The sequence below is a fragment of the Ischnura elegans genome, chromosome X (assembly GCF_921293095.1).
Source record: "Ischnura elegans chromosome X, ioIscEleg1.1, whole genome shotgun sequence".
Taxonomy (NCBI): Eukaryota; Metazoa; Arthropoda; class Insecta; order Odonata; family Coenagrionidae; genus Ischnura; species Ischnura elegans.
In genome coordinates, this window is record NC_060259.1 from 59,396,445 (window position 1) to 59,410,498 (window position 14,054).

The 14,054-nt window shown below is 41.7% G+C and overlaps 1 protein-coding gene across 1 annotated transcript in view; it reads right to left on the reverse strand.

Annotated features, from left to right (window-relative positions):
• LOC124171524 (leukocyte elastase inhibitor-like) overlaps positions 1 to 3,787 on the reverse strand; it is a 52,627-nt gene extending 48,840 nt beyond the window's left edge. Inside the window, exon 1 of the mRNA XM_046550697.1 lies at positions 3,057 to 3,787. Coding sequence (XP_046406653.1) covers positions 3,057 to 3,736 — 680 coding nt within the window. The 5' untranslated portion in view covers positions 3,737 to 3,787. The remainder of the gene's footprint in view (positions 1 to 3,056) is intronic.
• Positions 3,788 to 14,054: the final 10,267 nt, after the last annotated feature.

Here is a 14,054-nt window from a genome sequence, read left to right on the forward strand (position 1 = left end):
CGGAATAAAGGACGTTTTCTGGCTATACTTACTCATTATTAAATAACTCGTCATAAAGACTTCAAGGCTTCAAACAAAAAGCAGATGCTAAGGAAGCCCCGTGGTAGAATGGCTGAAAGAAGACGAGTTCGGTTTACCGGCTGTTTTATCACTGGCGCTGCTGTTTTGGTTCATCTTGGAACGAGGAGGAGTTGATTTGCAAAAGAGACGTTTTCTCGTAGATTCACGGCTGTTTAATCACTTAGAGCTGGTGTTCACTATCGAAACGTTGCATAAATATAAAATTCACATTATTACTAACACAAATTTATTGCTTACATAACTTTAAAAAGCTTGTAAAAAGACAATACACTATAGAGTTAGTGAACAAATTCTTTTAAAATTAGTATGCACTATCCTATAATGGCTGTTATAAAATATAGTAGAGGATTTTCATCTCTCATTCCTGAGAGTTTCTAAGAAAAAGCTGCAATAACCCTTCATTTTTATCACATTAAACACCGACGTTTTATACTTAAAGATTTTGAATGTATCTTATATAACCGGAACGCTTACCAGCTGAGGCTATAAAAGGCCTATTGTTATAAGAATTGCGGTTCTTAAGGCGTCAAAATTTATGGTAAGGCATTGTAAGCTATATATAACTGCTGTAATTCCTCCTGGGCGTAGTGGGTTTATTTTTAAATCGCGTTTATGGTTTCCGATGAAACTTCTTAATGTATTCGTGCATACCGGCCATATAAATGAGGTAACAGGACCTGGATTGCACTCATGTGTACAATTTACGGTTCCTGGTCGGTCTTTAAATTCTTAAGTGCTTAGTGAAAAACTAAATGATACATCGTTCATTTATATGAGAAAATAGGAGTATTTCTACGGGAGCACTCATTTTCCTGAAAAAACGAACTAGGAAAAATCAGCGAGGTCCATTACGCGATCATTTCAGGATATTGTCATGTTTACAATCAGTGTTGAGCTTCAAACGTGGTGCTCAAAAAGCATAAGCGTATATAAAGCTATCCACTTCCGGAGTAAATTCAGAAAATATGCAAGCAAAGTAAAAGTATGACGTGAATAATAAACCATAGTAATCATCATGGTAGTTCAAAGCGAAAAAATAATTAAGTAATAATATTACCGGCTGATAAATCTTCTATACAGAATAGGAAAAGACGAACCTTAAACAGGAATTACACTCAGAATTATGCAATAATATCGCTAAAAATAATAAAATTATTGACTAGCTTATTTTCATACCCTCACCTTAACGCTGGAAAAATGGAAAGAAACATGTATTAAAACCTGTCACAACATTAGACACCAGTTTTGCGCGAACCGCATAATAACAGCCCCTTGCGGGCGTTCAAATCTCCGGATGTGTTACGAGAAGAGCATTGGCATAGCATGTTTTCAAGTAGACGTCGCATCTCCAAATACATCCCCGTCGTAAAGTTTTACGTTTCTTTGAGTGCCTCCGCGGAGGGTAAGAACGTTTCATTTCCACCATGGACTTCCTCTCGCTGGGAGGGAGCAGCGAGCTTGGAGCTAGCGGACTGCGGCGGTAGGACAGTACTGTGCTTTTAAACAGGTGGTTGAGGGGGTGAGGTTCAAGAGGTCAAGACCACGGAGAGCCACTGATATCCGTCGTTCATCCCTCGCGGGGCGAAGAGAGCTGGCGGGGCCCCGCTCCAAGGATGGCAATCGGTCTGCGCAGCTCTCGCGAAAATATATCCCGGAGGAGACGTTAACGAAGCATGAAGTTTAAATACTGTGTCGACCAATTTAGCCTTTACTCGCACCGGGGGACGTATTCAAGAAGGGCTTGAAAGTAGTAAAGCCTCGAAGTTTTTTACTCTTGTGTGTCTTACGAATTGTGCTCTTTAAGTGCAACTACGGGTGATTTTGTGAAGGATTCTGCTCGATGAACTACGATTATTTCCCCAATTAGTCCAAGAGTGAAAACTTCTTGTGTTAAAATTTTGCGTAAATTCTGAGTACTAAGACACCATTCCCGTGAATATATAACCTTGTGGCTAAGGTATCACCAATTCTCTTGCCGGCTTAAGCTGCAGAAACTCCGCAAGGAGGAAAACGTCTTACTTGCATACTCAGCTTATCAGTCAACGCCAATACATGGGATCCTCAAAAAACAAAAAGACTGAGATTAGAAAGTTTTAAATTATCAGAACAAGTCGTTTTGCTGGAAAGACTATTCCCTTAATATCCCAATTCGCTCTGAAATATAGAAAGAAATATGGCGTTGAAGGGATCCGTAAGCAAGTCAGTTGTTTCCCTAGTTTTTTGAACAATCATACAAAAAATCACAGGCAACGCGAAGAGAATTAGAAGTTAAATGCATGGTTCTTTCGGGAAATGTTGCGTTGGTAACATCTTCTAATGGAAGTTTAAGGAACGTACCAGATAGATAAAAGAAGCTGCGAAAATCTTCAGACAAACATTATTTGCATAGGTTTACGTTTTAGAAATATATTTTCCTCATTTCAAAACAATGCTACTTGCTGAGGATAAATTATTCACTACGGCTGGCTAATAAAAGTAATATGACGCTAAGTCCATACGAAGTGGCCACGGCTGCGTTTTATGCAAGAAGCAAGGAAGTTTATACGACTCAAAAAGAATAACTTGGGGTTAAATATTTTATATTGCATCCGCTTCGCAAGCGCAGTAGAAATATGGAGGAAATGAAGCGGGTATCCCTTTCCTGTATCAGATGCATACTTGTTCTAGGGTAATATGGCTTTTCTAGGTGATGTATACAGTCAGGAGCCTCTTGTAAGGTACTACGGCTAATGCGGCCGACTTTATCACTATCTCCATAGTAAGGCATCACTCTCTGGGCTGCGGTGAGGCCTCTACGTTTCATTTACCTGAATCCTGCAGACGATGCTCAACCAAATTGATGGATCTTCGCAAAAATGGAAATTGCAACCCGATAGACTACCGGAGAACCTTCTGATTATGTATATACTCTATCTTTCGCTTCATAAGAAATTTACCACTCTGCTTCCAGTAGCACCTGGGCAGAATTCACCCACCTTCTTTGTGCGTGGGTGTAGAACAGTCCCTTCGCGAACGTATGAGACTCCTCGAAGCGGAGAAGCCAGCGGGCCCGCATAGCCAGCGCATTCACCAGCAGCAACTTGGTGGCGGACGGCAGCGGCCGGGGGAGCAGCTCTGGGATCTTCCCGCCCGTATTGCGGCTCACCCAGCTGTTTATGATGCCCCGCGCCGATCCCTCGTCCTTCCGGAAGTCCACCACGTCCATCTGAGTCTTGTAGAACTCCTGCAGGGCCCGCTCGTAGTACGACGACACGGGCACGCCAGCCTGCTTGAACACGCCGTTGGCCACCATGACGGTGTCGTTGTAGTACGAGTCATGGAAGTTCTCGAGCACCAGCTTGAACGCGTTGTGTACCTCCGAGTAGCTCAGGTTGTTGTAGTGGAGGGCCTCCCGGAGCTGCCGGGACGTGTTCGAGTTGGCACCAGCCCCCAGGAACAGCATCGAGAGCACCGTGGTGATGCTGTACGGGGAGAAGATGACGTTCTCCCGGCCGCCAGGCTCATCCATGAGGTGGCGGTACAAGTCGAGCGTGAACTCGAAGTGGGCGCGGGAGAGGCGCTGCACGTTGGTGGCCGCGGCGAGTCCGGCGGTCGGCGTCCGGGTGGCGCCGCGGACGAGCAGGAGCACGAGCGAGACGAGCGCCGTGTGCCACATCCTGCGGCGCCTGCGGTGAGCCTCCCTCGTCGTCCAGCACACGCCAGGGGACGCGGCATGGGCACCACTGCCGGAGCCAGACCACGTCCCCAGGCCGCGTGGGATATCCTCCTCCCCACCACCAACGCGGCTGCCCCCACCACCGCCGCCGCCTCCACCCCCGGATGAGAGCTACCCCTTCGGCTGGGGGTGGGGGCGGCGGGAGTGAATTGGCGATGAGTGAGTGAGGCCACGAGGAGAGCCCTCCCGACCCTCCCGTCTGCACCCGCCCCCCCAGCGCCCCGTGAAGCGTGCATTACTCTCTCACCTCGCCCGTCCGCGGGCACTCGCCTTGTGGGGACGACCTCAGCCTCCTTGCGCACTCTAAATATTTACTCTGCGCGCCGTCCAACATGGATCACTCTCTCCCTCTTTAATATGATATGATATATAATAATATGATATATAATAATATAATATAATATAATATAATATAATATAATATAATATAATATAATATAATATAATATAATATAATATAATATAATATAATATAATATAATATAATATAATATAATATAATATAATATAATATAATATAATATAATATAATATAATATAATATAATATAATATAATATAATATAATATAATATAATATAATGCCTGTAATGATCAAAGTTTCCCCCAATCACGATAAATTTAATATAATTGAGCAGCACATTTAAAAATTCCCATGCCCAAATGGGACTCGATCACGCGACCATCGATATGGTAGGGAAGGGTTTAACCCCGCCGGTGGCGATATATTCATTTAAATGTTATGTCGGCGTTATTATGCATTTCAATAAATCATATTTATATATTATCATGTTTAAACAAATCTGAGACGACTATCCCCTCCTCGGATTCAAGAATAAAATATGTGGCACCATGCAATGGAAAATCTCAATAGCATTGGAATATTTAATATTTGAATTTATGATAACAAAATAGTGTAAAGGGCCCATCACCTATTTTCCGTGAATACTTAATGTTTGGCCCATAAAACAAACAAGTTTGCGAAAATATAATGAGACAATGAAACCTGTATTTTTTCCGAAATTCAAGCAAAAATTAATTTCATTACTGTATTAAATGACGATTTTACCAATTTCATAATTAAATATTTGAATTCAGTCAAGCTCAATGCCCCACTTACTGTCATCTAAAACTCAATGGATGGAATTTAAAAGCGTTGAGTTATTTTCATGAAAGAGCGTAACTAGTCTTTACATTTGAATTGCGAATTCAAAGGCAATACGTGATATATATGATATTAATTTATTGAAAATAAGATTTAGGTCATGCCATACTATCGATATGGTCTGGAGTCGCGTATCTTCTTATTTCGTGTCACTAAGAAATTACGCAATGCTCTCCTGAGCCAATACGTGAGAATACTTACTGCGGTCATATCTCATGAAAACTGACCGAAAAGAGAGAAAAGTTAACTTAGCCACAGGAGGGAGGAATACACTATACACGAAGAGAGTTATTTCCTTACGAAAGTTCGGCAAAAGTGTAAACATTTGTGTTACCTGCTGCAAAAATAATATTTATTTAATATTATTTCTGTCGCATTGCTATAAAATAATGCATGTTTAAATTAATAAATGTTTGCATAATGTATTATTTATTTAAGAATTGAAAGACTGTAAATTAAGTAAAATATAAATCCTATCCGAGTTTAACTTAAGGAGGATTTGCCGGAAAAACAATTGTTTAAAAAGTTAAAGGATGGGCGACTAGTAGGAGATTCACCGGGGTTGGGCCGCTGGTACGGGAGTGGTATCGGCTTTGCATTCACACAAGGGCCATGGAAAACCAGAAAAACCACCGTCAAGCCACTACCGAAAAATAAACTTTATACAATATCAACATTCCTAGGGCAGACTATGTCGATATTAATAATATATAAAGTTTAGAATATATATCAATAAGAATAAGTTGAATCTACTGAATATAAATTCATATATAGATAAAAAGATAAAAATGCTGTAACGCCCCTTTTATCATATTTTTTGTCAGAATAACTTTTATACATCTAAACTTACAGCGTATGAAAGATATTTTCCGTATCCCTCATCGCTGAAATTCGCCATCGACGGTGACGCTGTCAGGGAACAACTGGCTGGCGTCGGCGGCAGTTGGAGGCCGCCGTGGGGCGGGGAACACACCCTGCCTCCGGAGTGTGGCAGGAGGAGAGACGAAATTCTAAAATAAAAAAAGCGAAAAAAGCAAGCTTCTCATGCGTATCATAAGATGAGAACAGCCCATCAGTGTAAAACGTGTTCTCGCCCCGTAGAAATTTTCCCCGACGCCTGAGATGCTCGGTGTGGCGAATTAATCCACCAAAATTATATTACGTTTATTTCTGGCCGTGGATGTGAGGAGGTGGAGGAAGATAAAAAATAGAAAGAAAATACTAATGGTTAACCATTTATCTCGTCGGCGAAACAGCGATTTTCTCAACAGTCAAAGTATGACCTCCCCTATCCCCATAAAACTTTATTCAGCCGATTTCCTGAGCAGGAATTTTTTTTCCTTTCTTCCCTTCCTCTTTAACTTCTTCTTTTTTGATTGGACGGTGCCCTGGAGATGTCATGCGGTCGCTGGGCGATGAAAATTTTATTTCAGCGGTCGTCATAGAAGTTGTTCACCTTTCAACTACCTTCGCCAGCCAAGGTTTTTTTTATAGTCAACCCTGGAGGCATCGCACTCAGTTTAAGTGACCCCCTTAATCGGCAGTTTTGACCCCCTCCCTTCCCCCTCCTACTCCTCCATAATACCCCCTCTCCTCCCCCCTTCCTGGCGGATACGTCGACGAGAGCGCCCTCCGAACGAAAGGTCACCGCTTCGATTCCCCTCGCAACCTCCCGCATGACTGGCAACGACCGTTCGCCAACTTGGCAGACGAGACCATCGTGACTTATGAGCATGCTTAACCGGTGCTTAAAGTCGTTGCGGCTGCTGTTCGCGATGATAGTGACGGGAAAAAGTGCGAGTTCGATCAACGTCCTTTGGTTCGGTGAAAGCCGTGTGCACTTTTGTCTACGAAGATGCTGTGACCTTGACGTTCGAATAACCTACAAATAGACTTGTTTCTCCCTCTCAATGGATCGCTGACTCCGTAATGGGCACCGCGATAGCCGGAGGGCGAGTTGGTACGATGACATTTAAAGAGTTGAATGATAATGAGGTAATCGCATCGCATGGAGAAATGGTAATGAAGTAAATATTTCACCATCTTCATCATCACTGGTCAACAATCCTAAGATTGGTTTGACGAAGGTCTCCACTTAACTCTCCTCTCAGCTAATCTTTTCAAACTTACCTATTCCTTCTCTTTCAAATCCTTGGTTAGTTGTTCCACATATTTTTTCTAGGGCTCCCTTTTCCATCATTGCCATCTACTTGTCCCTCGACGACTGTCTTCATTAGGCCATCATGTCTCAAGGCATGGCCTTTAAGTTGGTCCTCAATGTTGGTCCGTCTTTTTATAAAGATTTTCCTGAGGCTTCTCATCTTTCTAACTCTTTTTAGGACTTCCTCATCACATAACTCGATCGATCGAATTCCTGCTATGCCTAGATCTTTCTCTTGATGAAATGCTCTCTTCGCCTGAGCAATTCTGCTGATAATTTCTGATTAATCAGCCTTGCTACATAGATACCTAAAATTTTAACCGTGCAAGTGCATATGTGTTCTCTACATCAATATAGCCTGATTTTCTCGGGGTTTCGACAAAGCAAATTCATCCATGATAATTGACGTACTGGAGTCATTCTAAGCACGTATATATTTATTACGGACCAAATTAACGGGGAGAAAACCCACAAAATTACATTCTATAAATATTTACTGCGGAATCACAAGAACTTGCACCGTAAGACCTATTTTATGTAGGTAAATATATGTTGATAGAGGTGGATAAATCCTGTTATTTGAAAATCAGGATAATTAGCGATGGGAGAGGCAAGAAAGAAATTACCAGCATAATCGCTAAGGCGAAGAGAGCATTCCACCAAAAGAAAGATCTAGTCACAGCAGAAATTTAAACATAGAAGTAAGGAGACAATTTATCAGAACTTACACTTGCAGTAAGCTTCTCAATGGAAGTGAGGCATGGACAATGACAGCCGCGGAGAAATCAATGATAGAGGCCCTCGAAATGTGGTGCTACAGAAGAATGATGAGGATTAAATGGATCGGTCAAGTTGCAAATGAAGAAGTCCTCTGAAGAGTAGGGAAAATGATAAGTCTCATGAAAACCTTTTTAAAAAGACGGACCAACCTTAAGCACCAACTTAAAGGCCATATCTTGAGATATAATGGCCTAATGAAGACAGTCATCGAGGGACAAGTAGGTGGTAAGAACGGGAAAGGAAGACCAAGGAAATATATGTGGAATAACTAACGAATGAATTGAAATAGGTAGGATTGAAAAGATTAGCTGATAGGAGAGCTAAGATGGGTAGACCATGTGTAGAGATGGGCCAAATACCTGGAACTGTCTCGTTGAAACTGTTCCACGCCATAACTGCAACAATACCACTTCAAATTTTGGAACTCCTAGGTCCACTGTCGTTAATGTCAATCTACCGATTTGATCGATAGATTTTTCTTCCTCATAGGAAAATCTACTAAAATTGGTAGCATATTAATTGCGTAAGCATGGTTTCGTTAGTAGTAGGACCTGCCCGCCTTTGTGACGGTGCAGGATTCCTCGTCCCTTCCTTCCTTCCCCGTCCTTTCCCTGGAGGCGTCGTCGGGCTCTCATCGCGGCGGCGCCTCCTTTCCTTGTTCCTTCCCGTCCTTCCCCTTCTAGTGGCAGAGGAGAAAAGCTGATCGCTTATAGTCCCTGCCCCAGGAGTGTATCCTGTGAACCCGACCCAAGGGTTTCGTTCCTATTGTCGTTAATGTCACTCCGGCTCGGTTCTGGCACCAGCTCTGCCTGAAATACGAGCTGAGACTGAGTAAGTGACGGCGAATCGGTACTGCGGTACCGTGTAGCATTGTAATAGTTCTTCGGTGTCTGCACAGTAATGGTAGTATCACGCGGCTCAGCGACCAGCCCAATCAGGGTACCGCGAGAACTGTGGAACTGTTTGGAACTGGAACCGTCTCGCGGATCCTTCTCATAGCCGGTACCGTCACGTAGCAACTGCTTATTTGGCTGGTACTGTTTGGCCCACCTCTTGCCGTGAGCGACTGCCATGGGAGATCGAGATCTTTGGTGTGATCGTTTGATGAACGAGATTACTCTGACGAACGACAAAATCTTTTTGGTCGTTCTCGATCGAAGCCGATCGATATCGGTTGCTATAGACTTTGGTAGGTATTGACATAAGTAGTAACCGATGGTTGACAACTCGCGATTCACTCACTCAAGTGTATGGTGAATAGTGATCCATATCACTGAAACGACCGACTTGGAACATTTATCGTGACTAAATTTCATGTAATCGTTCTTAGAGAACCTTTTCTCGTCGAAAGGAATCGCTCTTTCGAGTGTAAACAACAACGAGCCGCACGAGACCCACTAACAAGGTCGATTAGTAGTGGAAAAGTCCAACGTTCAGCGTTCAAGGAGACGCTCAACTTATCTGAAAAGCGGTTAATGCCGTCAATTTTTCGTCACGTGTAGATAAAGAAGTAGGCGACGGACCAAAAAACAGAAAACTATGTGTCTCTTTATTTTTCAAACTCTGACACTACCAGAATTAGAACTGGTGGACAAGTCAATTATCATAGTAGAAACAGATATATATGGTAAATCTGAAGGATCAAGTCCTATTAACGTCGCCAATTATGAATCTTTTCACCCTCGTAACCACATCATAATAAAAACCAAGGTTTAACGTTAGCTCGAGTTCAATTCACTGGGAGATACGGAATATTTCGTTTTGTTCGAGCATAGAAAAATGAAAGTGAGACGGATTATGAGAATTTTAGACCAGGCGTCATGGATGAGGACGTAAGGAGAGCCTTCTGGAATATGAATGCCAAAAAAGCGTTGGAAGTGCGCTACAAAACCCATAAGGTCCTTGATAATGTTGCCTTGACGCCTATCGTTATGGCGCTGTTGCCTGCCAGTGTTGCACCTATTTCTGGTTGCTAGAGTTTTGCATGGGAGAGCCACTGCGGAGGAAAGACAGAAATTAACTGTGGCTTGCCACTGTTTGCCTCCCCTTTTGTGGGCAGGTTATTTCTGGTCCGTTTTTGCACGTTTTTTGCCCGAAACTTAACTAAATGTGAAGCTAAAGCGCTGGGACTAAGTTTAAAATGTGCGCGCAAAGATTCTACGTCTAACGCATTAGATTTCATCCGTGTAGCAATTGGTACGACTGAGATAGACCCCAAAAACTGTGTATAATGCAGACACACTGACACCATACAAACTTAATATTTATAGATTGCAATGTAGTACTTGCTCTTACAACGAATAGCGTTGAAAAGTTATAAAATGCTATACATCATATCCTCTCGAATTCTACTTTGGGCTAGCAGCCCTTATTGTGGCTTATTTCTCCGTGGAATTCTAATACCTCCGCCGTCACCAAGTGGAGTGGCGACTTCCCTTAAGCCATTTACATGAACGGCGGGTGATAATACATATGGTAGCCGACTGAGAATACTCTATTGTAACATTCGTGTCAGGGGAACTAATTTTAAGACTCGAATGATACCTCGATTCCTCAAGGATTCGCTCCATAAGGAGAACTTATTAGTTTACGAAGTGGGCTAATGAACAAATTTTGAGGATGTGTACTGAGAAATTCTTTTCGCCATTTAATAAGAGCTTACTGGGAATTTTCACGAATGGGCCAGTGATTTTTGTATAAGTAATTGATAATGGCAGTTAATAAATTTGAGTGGTAACAAAAACAGCAGGTGCACGTAACTATGGTAAATGATGGCATTGATCATACCCAGGATCTGGAGCATTATCTGTATATCATTGTCTGGCTTTGCTCTTCAGACAAGAGATATTTATTCACAATTACTGACTAATTTTGGCGAAAAAAACAAGTGATGTCTCGTTCCTAAGCTTAAAAATCTAAGCGGAAATCACAAATTAGTCTCTTTTAAAATGTTTAATTCTTGAACTATCATTGGAGCGCATTGGCGGCAAAAATGAAGCAGTGAGGATTTAAAATGGTGAACAGCGTTTGAAAGGAAGGTGTTTAATGCCTTTAAAACTGCTGATGCCGATACGAGGTTTGAAAGGAAAGATAGTGAAGAAAAGGCTGGTGAAAAGTCTTGCATAGAGTGTTGAGGTTGACGGTTAAGAAACGTGGTCGTTGAGGAAAGAGCGAGATGAAACTGGACGAATTGATTTTGGTGTACGGTTGAATAGAGAATTATTGATGGAAAAATCAATTTTGATCCAAATAAAAATTCGAGTTTCAATAATCAGAGATCGAGGAAATTGAGATCAAACCATTATCTTCGAGTTTCGATCAAAAGTCGATTCTTCAACTTCGATCATGACCATTTCGTTTAAACTCAGCAGCGTCACTACTGGCCTATGATAAAGTCATCCGCCCCGACTGATAAAATTTTATTTAAGTCCGGTTGAATTGAAAAGATATGCCCTCGATCATCAAGGAAGCATCTCAAAAAGGTTTTACTGAGCCGAATGGTTCCAATTGGTGATCGCAAAACTTAAATGTGCGTGAATTTGTAAATTTTTTTACCAATAATAATGCCACTGCGTTTTCTGTGTATATTTATGGGATTTTTTAAACCATTGAAATATGCATTTTCAGTCTTTATCGAATAAATAGTAAAAATGTTTTTGTACGAACTGTATCTTTTTTACAAAAAAGAACCGTCAAATTTTTCATGTAATCGATCTTTTTGTTCAAAGTTCGATCTTTGTTGAAAAGTCGAGCATTCCATTTCGAATAAAAATCGATTTTGACCGACATATTTCCATCACTATAGAGAAGGTTAATTTTGCGGAAAGTCAAAGAGACATAGAAGATGCTGATTTGGAGTCTGTGGAGAAGAAAGGAAATCTGATGAGGAAAGAGAGGGTCTCAATGGAATGAGCACTAAAAGAGGAGGGAAGTGCGAAAACTATGTCGAAGGATGTTGATAAGGCGAGGAAGCGGCAGTAGAAGAACAGGGGTATTAGGATGAATTAAAGGGGAATGAATACCTTGTTGTGTGTTTAGCAGGAAGTTCAATGTGAAAATAGGGACTGATTTTAATGATTTATATTTGTTAAACCCAAATTAAATGACAGGCCACCACTATAGCCACCATACCAACTGATCTCCTATTTTGAAAAATAAATAAATATTATTTGAAACACCCGGTTTACCCGGTCTTTCTTCTACTGTTCTGCAAGTATCCATTGTAACCAATAGATATTATGAGGAACTAACCTTTAAAAAAATTGTGTGATGTACTCTCCTCACATGAAAAACTAGCACCACAACCCTATGCACTCATTTTTCATATCATTATCTCACGTATGGCATCCCCTTGATTTCCCTCCTTTCACTTCCCCCTGAACTCCATTTCTTGTAGAAACGTTCTCTCATCTCTGATGATAATCCCGTCATTCATCTACACACTTTCTACATTCATTTCACAGCTAAAAGATAGACTAAGTGAAATGGACAGCTATCTTTAGATTTTTGATATCACTCTTCCCTTTCACGGCATCAACATATTCGCTAAAACTTTTACTCACCCCATCATGGCGAGCTAAAGATGGACCTGATTCTATAATAACCTCCCTCTTCAGATCTCAATGAAGTAAAATTAATACGGTATAGCATGATGAATGAAAATTGAACTTTGTTTTTCCACATAAATATTTATTCAGTCACGACCGCAGTTTCGACGCACTGCGTCATCCTCAGACAAAAAGTAAAAATGTAAAAATGACCTGAGAGGCCTGAGGATGACGCAGTGCGTCGAAACCGCAGTCGTGCAAAGTGACGCCTCAAACCATCAACGGTATAGTATGGTTGGTAAAATAATATGGTATGAATATGGTATAGTATGGTATGGTTGGTGCTACGTAATACCCATCTTATTGTATAGAGTGGAAGTGTGGGCGATTTAGAAAACATCAATGAAAAGACTGAAACCAATTGAAATGTGGTACTTAGGGCGGCTCTTCAAAATTTTATGGATCAAGAGAGTTTCAAACACTGAGGTTCTGCGGAGAGCAAGCCTTGATCGCTCTCCAAGGACGTTAATTGAAAAGAGGAAAATCTCATATATTGGCCACATTCTGAGAGGAAAAAAGTGCGAAATCCTCAGTTTGATCTTGGAAGGGAGAGTAGAAGGAAAGATCCCAAGAGGGAGAAGAAAATGTTCATGGGCACAAAGTATCAAAGGTTGGTCAGAATTTAGAGGTACTTGGGATCTATTTCAACGGGCAAGAGAGCGTTGCCTGAGCAGCAAACGCACTGAACCAGCATCGAGAAGAACAAGATGGTATGGTTTGGTATTCGGAGGAGGCAACCGACAATGAGCCCATCAGCGCCATGAGGGATTCTTAAGGAAGGAAGGGTGGAAAGAAACCCGGTGTAAACATTAGCTTACCATTAACGAAAGGCGGCAAGGGGACCACAGCTTATCGTCCCATTCGACGGACGGAGTACTATAATTGTAGTGCCTTCTTCAAACCACCAAAATAGGGATCGGGCATCGAATCGTTGAAAAATCTCTGCCTCCTTTGAACTCGGACCCACTTAGATGAGATGCCACCTCTATAGCCATCACATAAACTTGATCTTATGAAATCAATATTTTGAAAAATTATTAAAAATTGTTTCAAATACACGTTCAGTAATTTTTTTTGCGGTCCTTCGGATCTTTCCACTACTCCATAATGAAATATAAACTACAAATGGTATTTTCCACACTTTATAACTCCACTATAATGTATAACTCCACTACCGACCATGGCTTCGAAACTCCGTCATTTTAAAGCGGGGAAATTATCATTTGTAGCTTATATTTTATCGTGGATATATCGCATTTCCACCACTGGGTTCCACCAAAGGGTTAAGCCTGAGACTATTTCATATATCCCACCACTGCTCCGGAACCATCCATTGCAGTCCCATAGGTGTTATGTGATACGTCACCCCTCCACCCGTGAAGAATATATTGGTTTGGATCCACGGAGGGTTTAGAGATAAATTTGTTTAAAGAGAGTGTAACACCAAGAGCCGAAGTGACCTAGACTAGGAGGAGTATTCTAGAAGCGTCCACAACGGTGGCGTAACTATGAGGGGAGGGTGAATGAGCGGGATAGAACACTCCCT